At 30.1% G+C, this 12,549-nt stretch overlaps 1 protein-coding gene across 2 annotated transcripts in view; it reads left to right on the top strand.

The window, feature by feature from the left end:
- The window catches only part of LOC139528259 (serine/threonine-protein kinase unc-51-like), a 41,050-nt gene extending 29,395 nt beyond the window's left edge, over window positions 1-11,655 (top strand). Inside the window, exons 21-26 of one of the 2 annotated variants that reach the window (XM_071324147.1) lie at window positions 372-418; window positions 1,723-1,841; window positions 3,422-3,573; window positions 4,969-5,013; window positions 5,441-5,531; window positions 6,774-11,655. In XM_071324147.1, the coding sequence (XP_071180248.1) occupies window positions 372-418; window positions 1,723-1,841; window positions 3,422-3,573; window positions 4,969-5,013; window positions 5,441-5,531; window positions 6,774-6,856 (537 nt within the window). In that variant the 3' untranslated portion in view covers window positions 6,857-11,655. Of the gene's footprint in view, window positions 1-371; window positions 419-1,051; window positions 1,137-1,722; window positions 1,842-3,421; window positions 3,574-4,968; window positions 5,014-5,440; window positions 5,532-6,773 lie in introns of those variants that run through there. The other variant, XM_071324149.1, reaches the window with a different exon arrangement.
- Window positions 11,656-12,549: the final 894 nt, after the last annotated feature.

Here is a 12,549-nt window from a genome sequence, read left to right as displayed (position 1 = left end):
TTAACCATATACAATAAAAAAGAACAAATTCAGCTGCAAAAAAAATTGATAAAAATTTGTATGAAACACTGTGAACTTTCAAATTGGGAGAGCTGTCACCTTGAACATCCTTATAAATTATTCTTACATTGTAACCTGACAGTTGCATGTGAGGAAACAGTAATTTTTATTAAAATAATAAATAAAAAAACAAGAATTTTAACAGCTTTTCCTCTTTTTTTATTCATATATTCATGGAAAATTAACAATTAGATTTATTGAAATACTTTTGGTTACTTTTGTTAAATTTTATCCTCTGGTATGTTGATGAAATTTCTGTATCTTTGAAAATCAGTTAGATTCATGTAATTTATTTCTTGCATATATTTTAGGGTGAGCAATTGCAAGATCAGCCACCTAGATTTACAGAAGCTCAAAGGTAACAGATAAATTTGAAATAAAATCATATGAAATATTGAAAATTAATGACAGTTTCTTTAATTAATTAGTAATTGAATGCGTTAACTGATGAGGGTTTTAATCATATTAATTTATAGAAAATTAAACCAGATTCAAGTAAAAAGCGTTAAAACTGTGTAGCAGTGTGTTCAGAATTTTATACAATTGTGATACAAGTGGGAGCTTTAGCTAGCTATAAGTATAAAAAAAGGTTTAATCCACAATGTAAAATGCCTTTACCAAGTCAGGAAAATGACAGGTATTATCCATTTGTTTGATGTGATTAAGCTTTTGATTGTGCCATATGATTACAGACTTTCCTTTGGAATTTTCTTCAGAGTTAAGATATCCTGGCTACTGTATAGTTTGTCTGTTTCTGCCATGTGAATAATGTTTAAAAACATGTAAATTTGACAATGGAAAAAGATTGTCTTTGTTTACATACATATAACATCTTCTAGTTTTCTGTTGTAGCAATTTGTTGTAATATATATTCTGATCAGTAAGTGTTAAGTTACATCACATATTTGAATGAACTAATGTATTTTTCAGACGACTTGAACAATTAGTGTTATACGTCAGAGCTTTACATCTCTTGTCTTGTATTTTTCAGACGACTTGAACAATTGGTGTTATATGTCAGAGCTTTACATCTCTTGTCTTGTATTTTTCAGACGACTTGAACAATTGGTGTTATACGTCAGAGCTTTACATCTCTTGTCTTGTATTTTTCAGACGACTTGAACAATTGGTGTTATATGTCAGAGCTTTACATCTCTTGTCTTGTATTTTTCAGACGACTTGAACAATTGGTGTTATACGTCAGAGCTTTACATCTCTTGTCTTGTATTTTTCAGACGACTTGAACAATTGGTGTTATATGTCAGAGATTTACATCTCTTGTCTTGTATTTTTCAGACGACTTGAACAATTGGTGTTATACGTCAGAGCTTTACATCTCTTGTCTTGTATTTTTCAGACGACTTGAACAATTGGTGTTATACGTCAGAGCTTTACATCTCTTGTCTTGTATTTTTCAGACGACTTGAACAATTGGTGTTATATGTCAGAGCTTTACATCTCTTGTCTTGTATTTTTCAGACGACTTGAACAATTGGTGTTATATGTCAGAGCTTTACATCTCTTGTCTTGTATTTTTCAGACGACTTGAACAATTGGTGTTATACGTCAGAGCTTTACATCTCTTGTCTTGTATTTTTCAGACGACTTGAACAATTGGTGTTATATGTCAGAGCTTTACATCTCTTGTCTTGTATTTTTCAGACGACTTGAACAATTGGTGTTATATGTCAGAGCTTTGCATCTGTTGTCTTCCTCTCTACAGTTGGCACAGAAAGAAATCAAGTCGGAGAGATTACAAGTCTCTAAATCCTTAAAAACAGGTAGGAATTAATTTGTCAGCCGCTTCTTAATAAAAATATCTGCATGGTAAGAGTGCAGATGTTGTTGAATAGTAGCAAAACTAAATTTGGTGTATAAATTATCATTTAAGTAAGTATTAAAAATGTAACATAACAAAGAAGCTGGCTAAAGCCAATACTACGTGCCTTCTTGACATATCTGTTAGCTATTAGCTTTTGCTTTACGTTAGAGGCTTCACTGTGACTTTGAGATGAAGTACTTCACTAAAAGATATGTTCTTTTCCCATTGTCATGTGCATGTAGAGATTTTATGTCCTGAATCAATACATCATATTACTTTTTATTACTTTTTATCATTTGATATGCAGTGGGTGCCTACCGTACACACAGAACACTGCATACACTTCTGTTTGTTTGTTAATACTGAGCAATTTTGTTTAGTTAATAAAAGTGCTTTCACCAGTAACTTTTTGCTGTATATTAAAATAAATAGTTTTATCACCATAGCAAATGTTGAAAAACTCAAATTAAAATAATAAGGAACGGTACCTATACCAAAAATAAAGACACACTTGATAATTCCAATCATTTATATAGAAAAATAAGGATATGGTATGATTGTCAAGGAGACAACAATTCTCAATAAGTCATTAAATGGAAATAAGCAATTTGCAATCACTGTACGGCCATCAACAAATACATAAAAAGCAATTTTGAATAGTCAGCTATAAAAGGCCAAGACAAGAATTTTTTTTATTTTGAAGTTTTTTGGCTCAATTTTACATTAAAATGTTTTTACTTATATTTATTTTGGCATGATAGAAATTACTAAATGGTTGAAAAACAAAGGTGTTTAATAAGAGAATATATGCATACAAGGTGTATGATTTAAAAAAAAAAGTGCTTGACATGAAGTGTTCTATTTGAAACAAAGCTAGGAGGAAAATAACTAAGAAAAATAATTCACTTAGAATTTCAGGAAGACCTATATTTTCGTAAATAGGTTAATACAAAAGCTAAATACTGTTAATTCAGAAATTTTGCATGCACTTATTTTGTCAACAGATAGATATATGAGATAAAGTATTATTGCCATTTCATAGAATGCTGCATAAGAACAATGCTATAAAAACTTAAAAAGTCATTATTGTTTTACGGGATCTATCCTGTTGCAGTTTTCTTAATAATAAAAACAGCATAAATATCTGAATTTACATTAAGAGTTACACAATATTACTAAAATTACAGTATTGAGTTACTATTAAAAATGACATTTATAGTAGTGCTGTTCTAGAAATAAATGACTTTGGGATAAGACATTGTGGTCAAACCTTCATCATGCATGACTACTTCTCCAATTGCCCTACAAATGTTTTACTCTTTAAGTATCTCACATCTAGAAATCTCCTCACCATATGCAATTATTTTTGGAACAGTCCTTGCAGAAATGAGTCATATTTTCAAATTGGTCACATTTTCTTTGAACTAGATATAGAAAGTGCATAAGTAAAAAAGGTAAATTATTTTTGGAAGAGTCATATTATTTATGAACTAGATACAGAAAGTACATAAGTAAAAGGTAAATTATTTTTCCTTACAGTCCTGAAGGAAATGAATGCTAATTACCATAAATGTTTGTCAGTGTGTAAACACATACAACAACGAATGGGTACGGCCATCCAGACAGCACTGACGCCTCAGTTACTGGTCGCCACTGCTGACAAACTTATCTACAACCATGCCATTGAAATGGTCAGTTTTTATGTTGTACAATGTATTTCTTATTTCAGCATAAAGAAGAGCTTCTTTGTTAGAAATTTATTCAAATTTAAGAATGTATTTAAAAAAATTATTCAAATTTAAGAATGTACTTTAAATACACTAGTGATGATTAAAATACCTTTCACATGTACAGGATTCACTTTGAAGGATCACTGTTAGATCTTAATTTGTTCTACTTCTGTTTTGAATATAATTGTGTCATCCAAAGAAAAGTCTGCTTTAAAATTAAAAAAGATGCTAGCAACAGAAAGTTAAACAGAACATTGTCTGGGCTGTCAGTCATAACACTTAACTCAGTACTCAGAGTACAAAACTTCTGCTCAACATCAAATCCAATAATTTGATTGATTGATTTATGAGTCTGAATACGATAATCTTGCTCGAAAGTTTTATGACCGTGTAGCATGATCTGTGTAAGGAAAGCATGGACACATTATCTGTAAGATTTTTTACATGAAATTTTTAAAGGAAACCTTTCCTGTTTATTGTTTGGTGTTATACTGGGTTTTGGAATTAAAGTTTACCAATTCAAATGAACTTTACGGAAATGAGTGAAAATGGATGTAATATTGTGTAAACAGAATATTAACTTGCTGCTGGCAGTAAAACAATCAGTCAATGAAGATCATGGCTAAATAAACATTGCGATAAAGATTTAACGCTAATAACGGTATTTTGAAGATTTAGTAGGATTGTTAGGACATATATCCCTCAGTTATACTTTTTGGTTTCTTAATCACAAAAAAAAGCATACTTTTTTGTTTATACAACTCTTTACAAGAAACCAAATGACACAGAAATTAACAACTATAGGTCAATGTATGGCCTTCAACAATGAGTAAAGTCCATTTGGCATAGTCAGCCCTGAAATGACAAATGTACTAAGGGCTTATTTTACATACAAAAACATCCACAAAAAACAAATATATGTAAGATAGCAAAAAACAAATATGTAACATAGAAACTACTGAATGACAGGTTATTGACTTGGGACAGACACATACATACAGAATATCAACAATGGGTCAATAAATGTACGCTGCAATTTCAGTGTTGAGTTTACGTAGACAAATCAGCTACTCAAGTAGAACTATTACATATAACTGCCCAGTTTTCAATTTAGGCATGTGAAATGTAAAAAGACCACTCCAAATTCATGCATTTTCCTATACATTTCCTATTTCACAATGCTATGTTATCAAGTCACAGTAAGAACCGATTGTTCAATTAGGTGATTGACCTCAGATCAACTAGATTAGACTCATTGAAAGAAAAGCACCTTACAATTGGTCTATACAATTATTATTAGGTTTTGAACGTGTTTTATTAAATTTTTGTTTAAACTCTCTAAATTCTCTCTTTTAGTGTCAAACAGCAGCATTAGATGAATTGTTTGGTAACCCCCAAGAGGTAAGCTGTAGAATATACATGTATAAGAAGATGTGGTATGAGTGCCAATGAGACAACTCTCCATCCAAGTCATAATTTGCAAAAGAAAAACCATTATAAGTCAAAGTACGGTCTTCAAAACGGAACCTAGGCTCACACCAAACAGCAAGCTATAATGGGTCCCATAATGACTAGTGTAAAACCATTCAAACAGAAAAACCAACGGTCTGATCTATATAAAAAATGAGAAACGCTTATGAACCTCATATAAGCAGTTGCTTTTGAGCAAAATCATGTAAGCTGAATTCAACATAAACCGACAAAAATCTGTTATGAAGGAAACAAAAGTTTCGAAGTACACATTTATGAAACAGCAATCCAACAACATAACAAAATTGAATTAAAAAAAAAAATTATTTGACTTAATGTTTTTCATCAAATTTTTCAGTGCTTCAGAAGATACCAGAGTGCTCACATACTTCTTCACAGCCTATCTCAACAGGCTAGAAATGTCAAAGACAGATATCTTATAAATAAATGTAAGTTTTAGTTCTTCACAGCCTATCTCAACAGGCTAGAAATGTCAAAGACAGATATCTTATAAATAAATGTAAGTTTTACTTCTTCACAGCCTATCTCAACAGGCTAGAAATGTCAAAGACAGATATCTTATAAATAAATGTAAGTTTTACTTCTTCACAGCCTATCTCAACAGGCTAGAAATGTCAAAGACAGATATCTTATAAATAAATGTAAGTTTTAGTTCTTCACAGCCTATCTCAACAGGCTAGAAATGTCAAAGACAGATATCTTATAAATAAATGTAAGTTTTAGTTCTTTTAAAGAATAAATAAACTGTGGGATACATATATTCATGGATTTTGAGGGCATAGGAAAACAACAATTATACATGATCAATGAAGTACAAAGTTTATTAAGATTTTTCAGTGGCGGATCCAGAACTTTTCCTAAGGGGGGCCCACTGACTCTCCTAAGGGGGGCCAGCTCCAGTCATGCTTCAATGATTCCCTTTATAATCAACCAAATTTTTCCCACGAAAGGGGGGGCCGGGCCCCCAGGCCCCCTGGATCCGCCTATGTTTTTATGCCCCATTTATGCGCATTATTTTTTCTGGTATGTGCATCTGTTCGTCTGTTCATTTGTCTGTCCCGCTTTAGGTTGAAGTTTTTGGTCGAGGTAGTTTATGATGAAATTGAAGTCCCATCAACTTGAAACTTAATACACATGTTCCCTATGATATGATCTTTCTAATTTTAATGCCATATTAGAGTTTTAACCCCATTTTCATGGTCAACTGAACATAGAGATTGATAGTGCGAGTGGGGACACATTCTTGTTCTATAGATTAAAATAAGAAGATGTAGAATAAGTGCCAATGCAATGTATGATTAATTGATGGTTCTTTAAAAGTAAGCTGTGTGGTATTTCAAGTGTGTTGAGAATAAAGAAAAAATTAACAAGACATCTTAAAATCCCTGTTTCAAGGGTCGGTTTAGGTGCACAGAGTGTGGGATTTTCTATGCATGCACCTAGGATGAGTCATTTCCAAATCAAAACAAGCATGTATCATTTTTTGTATGTCTTGAATCTCAGGTAAAATTATCTTTTTAATTTTATTTCACCAAAGACATACATGCTTGTTTTGATTTGGAAATGACTCATCCTAGGTGCGTGCATAGAAAATTTATTTTCGTCCAGGGTTAAGTCTACTTGTATGGAAATAGAGCTTTATTTGATGACATATTTTGGTACATTTTCAGATAAAGATACTGTTGAGAGAAGATTAACAAATATACAGAGTACACAGACATTCATGCATCCTTATGAGACGCCTGTCAGCTGATAATGTCACATGATAGATATTGACCAATAAATGACCTTGATTCAGGGTAACAACCTTTTTCAGGTGACAATATTTAGACTCGATTCCATTGTGACCAATGAAGGTTTCATTACGATGCCCAGTTATGAATCAAATTGAATTGGATATAATATACATGGAAGAAAATCATCCAGCCCTATGCAATTGTAGCATTCTACAAATTAGTGGATAACAGCAGGAAAAAACTTAAGTTTTTCAAGTAACTAAGATGTGGAATTTAGTTTCATATCGTGTTTTTGATTCTAATTGTAATTCTTGTTTTGGAAATAGTCTTGTTATGCTAGGAAAGTGTTTCATATAGCATTGTCACAGACGTAAGTTATTTTTGCTTAAGGATAAGGACAGAAGCATCTTTTTTTAGTTCAGGGATTTTCCTGAAATTATTTATTGATGGTCTTGTTACGCTAGCAAAGTGTTTCATATAGCATTGTCAAAGAAGCTAAGCATTTTGTGCTTAAGTATATAAAGGATAGAAGCTTTAAGAGTGATTGTAAATGTTTGTTATGACTTATTTATTGTTAGTTGTAGTTTTGTGAGGTATAAATCCAGCTTGTGTTCTTTTTATGTGATATTATGGAATGATGAATGGACAATTTGATACAAACACAAATTTATTAGTCGTGTTTAAGAGAAGTTTTTAGTTTTTAGAGGTAATACTTACATCTGATAAAAATTTGATTTGGATTTTTTTCATTAAATATGACAAAGATCTAGTGACGCACGGATAACATGGATTACAATAACATTATTGTCAGGGGGAGATAGAAACAATTCCCTGTTTTATTATTTTTATTTATTACTAATTACATTACCATGTTTTATTTATTTTACATTTATATTCTTTTTAAAGATGCTTAAAAGAAGGGGGGGGGGAATGTTGGCTGTTGCCAGTTTAAATTTGACTGAATATGTTAGAAGTTTTTTATTAGTCAAGTTTTTTATTAGTCAAATAAGTATCTATTTTTAGTTCAGGGGTTTTCCTGAAAATGTTTTTATGGGGAGTTAGAGCATCGTTGGGTTGTGGTGGTATCTGAAGATCAGTGTAAAGATGAAATTTAATAATCCATACCAAATTTACCCATGTTGGACTCAGTAGAAAGTAATATAATGTTCCAGTTATCCTTATTAAAATGACCGATGTAGAGAAATTTGGAAATTCAAATAGGATATAAAATATTAAAATTTTATGGTTCCTTTAAAGTTTTAAATAGTTGGAAAATCAACATTTTCTCGCTACATTGAAGACCTGTTGGTGACCCTCTGCTGTTGTTTTTTATTTGGTCGGGTTGTTGTCTCTTTGACACATTCCCCATTTCCATTCTCAATTTTATTTATAAAGGAATAAATAATTTAGTATTATTAATCGCAAAAAAAATAAGTACTTTTCATTATGAAACACAAAAAATTAGATGCTCCAAAAATATTTCATTTACGGTAAAAAAAAAAATTTTGTAGATTATATGAACAAGATTAATTATTGAAAAGCTATCAGTAAGAAAAAATCATCTTCATATCTATCATACCATACAATGTATGTAATCATGTATACATTTTCTGCTGTCACTAACATAATATACAGAACAACAACTCAGGGAATTGTATATACCACATCATCATTCAATTTGGAATTAGGACAGGAATGTATGGAAAATCAAGACAGATATATGTTTTTAACGGAGGATATAAATGTGTAGTAATTATATAGAAAGATACTGGAATATTCATGATTACAGATCTTTTAAGATTCATATATTTTATAAATAGATAAATTCAAACTTTGTGAGAGAGTCTAGAAGATGAAGACTTATTTAAAACATACTGGTGATCTGATGGATTACTGACCTAGATGTTATTGATTATTCTTAGCAGACGACGCTCTTACATGTTTGTGCACACCACATTAGAAAGACGATATACTTACATTTATGTGCAGATTACACTATTCTGTAGACAATATACTTACATGTATGTAAAGAATACATTATTATGTGACATTTAATGCAATCAGAATTGAGAATTTTAGTTTTGATGTATGCATAAAGTGAAAATAATTGTGTGCCAATTTAAGTGCAATTCAATACGAATCTTTATGGAAGATAGTTTTTGTGTGCAGTGAACTATGATTGCAACAAAATGGACTTCCTTACTATTGGTTAAAAAATATGAACAGATTGTGAACCGATTTGTGAAAATTCATAAATGAACTGTGATGCTATTCTTGAAACAAGGAGATCTGTCTGAAAACTGTTCCATGTGATTTAGTCATGTGACAGTCATGTGACAAATGTGATACACTAAGATGTGATAAACAAAGATTGATCAACTTGTCATGTAAATAAAACCGTTTATTATATACGTTTTTTAGTAAATAGTTGAATTTTATCACATGTATTCAACAGCATTTGATTCTAAGGGAAATTTTATATGAATGTCCATTTTCTCTGGTACTTATAGTTGATATTATTTGCATTTTTCTTTGCCAAATACATTGCAACCTTGCCAGGTCTAATTTCCTTAAGTTTCAAATTTGTGTATCATTTTGCTTCATTAGTAAAAATCATTTTTATTTATTTTCAATGCACACAAAATATAAAAAAAAATGTATAATATATATGTATGAAACTGCTTAAACTCATTTTGATTTTTTAAGGCATTTTTATGCATTGTCCATGCATATTTGTAGTTTTGCCAACCTATATAATTTTCTTATTTGTTAGCTTAGTTTAGTTACCCATATTAGTTTGTAAATATTTTAGTGATCTCGTTATTTTGCTGTAGTTTTAGTTATTTTAAAGCAATCATTTTAATTTTGTATTTTTGGTGCTTGGATAGTATTATTACAAAGCCTATGTGTCACCCTTTGATTTCCTAATAGGAATAAGTTAGTGGTACATATTTTAATACATCAATGTTGTTTTTATGTTTTATATATAAAGTCTTTCAAAATTGTTGTTATACACAGAGTGCAAGAGAGAGGGATATATGTGTGTTTTCAGTAGTTGTGTTGTAGTTTTAAAAATCATAAGCCGTGAATACATGATTAGCTAATATTGAGTGTGATTTCTTTAAACGCAAACTTCTGCTTAATTCAAGCTTGTGAGACCAGAATGCTTCTCGATTATTAAAAAAGCTGAAAATTTTTGACATCTTATGTCTGTTTTTTCTAATCATATATATCATATGTAAGTAAACTCATTTTACTATTAACTTAATTTCTACATGGTAAGAATCATTTATAAATATTTTCACAGCAGTAAGGTATATTTAGACTGTCTCATTTCAAACTCAGACCAGGATGTATAATACAATTTTCTGTATTTGAATAATTTACATTGCTTTTGATTAATGTTACTTGATTGCTTTTGATTACATAAGAAATACTGTAAATTTAGAAATTATTCTTTATAACCTAGGAGAATAATTACCTTTTACATATCAACCTTTCTGTGAATTAATTTTATAACGTGGCAATTTTAAAAGTCTGATGTGATGATGTCTATCTCATTTCACATTCTTTTCACCTTTGAAAAAATATCTAAAATGGTTGGATACAACATTTATATATCAATATGGTTTATTATGAACTTTGTTAAATAAAAAAGATAATATCTGTTTGTTCTGTAAAATTCGATGAAGAAAAAAAACTTTTTAGGGATCACATCTAAATGATTGTGTCCAATAAACAGGATAAAGAGAATTATCTTGATGAACTAAGTTTCTTTGAAGTTGCTATTATTTTGATTTTTGCATCAACATGTTTAAGCTGAGGCGTTTTATGAAAAAATTTCAGCACAATATAATTCCAAAATTTGTTTAGTTTTTAACAATGCATATTTATGTTAGCGAGTAATTACAGGTAAATGTTATTTATTTATCGTTGATGTTTTTAATAATTTTATTAGTAGCTTAGAAATGTGATGCAAGTGCAATTTGATATGATAATCTGATGCTAAAAATAGAATTTATGGTGATGCTAAAAATAGATTTTATAGATATTGTCAATTTGAATTTGATTTATATTTATTGCTTTTGAAACTATAAATATACAATAAATATTGATGATAAAAAAACTGATTTGGCATTTAAATCATGAATTCTGAATTTCATGTTTGAAACAATACTGATAATGTGAACCAAAATAATTGATTGTGTATGGAAACCAATAAAATCTTTGTGAACACAAATCAATCATTTTTTTCAGTTTATATTTAATGAATAAGACTAGTATTGTGGTTTTGATAGTTTATGTTGATTTACTTCAGCTAAATTTTTGCAAAGTGCTTTTTTTGAAATCCAACCTTTAAAACATGTAAAAATAGGCTCAAGAACATTCCATACCATATGTATTATTGAAGTCATGCAAGTTTTATTCAAATTCTATACCAGGAATAAATTAGTGTTACATAAAATAATTGAATGCATGATTTCAAAGGGAAGTAATTTCTGGTACCATAAAGATAAATGAAAATATTGACTCTCAAATATGTTAATTTGAAAGTTCATAATTTCCATGGTAACTGAAAAATTCTCAGATGAAGAATAATTATGTTTCATGGTGCTGGAATCCTGTTCAGACTCTGGATTGGTAATCTCATGTAACTAAATGGTGTCTTACTTATTGTGCTATTACTAACTTAAAGCATTTTATATATGAATTGAAGAAAATTAAGGACATGATGGCAATAAGTGATATACCTCTCCAATGTGTTTTATGTATCATATTTATTTAAAAGATGTGAAATAAAATCATAAAACATCTAGATTGAATCTTTTTTATTTATATTCTGTCCTAATGCATTATTTTATTTTCATTGCTGTATTTAACAATACTACATTTTATTTAGCTATATCTAAAATCACACAAAAGAAGCTTTTAAAATCATGGGTTGTCATAACCTCAAATAAAATGATTGAGTGATATGTATTTCAAGTATGATTAACTCCTGAATGTATAGTGTGAATCCTGTAGTCAGAGTGTCCTATTGTCCGTCAGAAAATATTTCTGGTTTTAATAAGTTTTTCTGCAGGTTGTTTTGTTATTTGGTGATGTAAAGGAGACAGGCACGTGAGTAGCTGCCAACAGCTTCTGTGCAATGCTTTTCAAATTTAATATGCTGCTACTGATGACGAAATTGAGGTAAAGTTTGATATTGAGTTTTCACTGTCACCATTCAGGAGTTATGGTCCTTGACCATTAAACCAAGGCATTTAAAGTTTTGATATGCTGTTAGGGATGATAAAATGGAAGTGTCATTAACAGTTTTCACTAAAATCAATCAATAGTTATGGTCCTTGGAAAGATTCAAAAATGGCACTTAATGTTGTTTCTTTTCAATTAAACTTCTGAATTGTTCAACAATTGTCTTTCAAATTTTGATGACAAAATGGAGGTAAATTTAGACATAAGATGATTTTCACTCTTACTGTTCTGGAGTAATGGTCCTAAATAGATTAATTAGTAAAAATGGTTTATTTATACAATTATAAAAGGTATGTTCCCTATTGGAATTTTGAAAACAAGGATAGTAAAAATGGACCAAATGTGGCAGTTCAAACAAGCCTGTGATCATCTGATGGCTGTCAATTGAAAAAAGTTACAAGTGTTGAACCATTCAAACAGGAAAAACAATGGTCTAATCTATTAAAAACAAGAA

Source organism: Mytilus edulis, chromosome 6 (genome assembly GCF_963676685.1).
Source record: "Mytilus edulis chromosome 6, xbMytEdul2.2, whole genome shotgun sequence".
In the NCBI taxonomy this organism is placed as follows: domain Eukaryota; kingdom Metazoa; phylum Mollusca; class Bivalvia; order Mytilida; family Mytilidae; genus Mytilus; species Mytilus edulis.
Note: the sequence above shows the minus strand (reverse complement) of the source record. Positions and strands in the feature narration are given on the sequence as shown.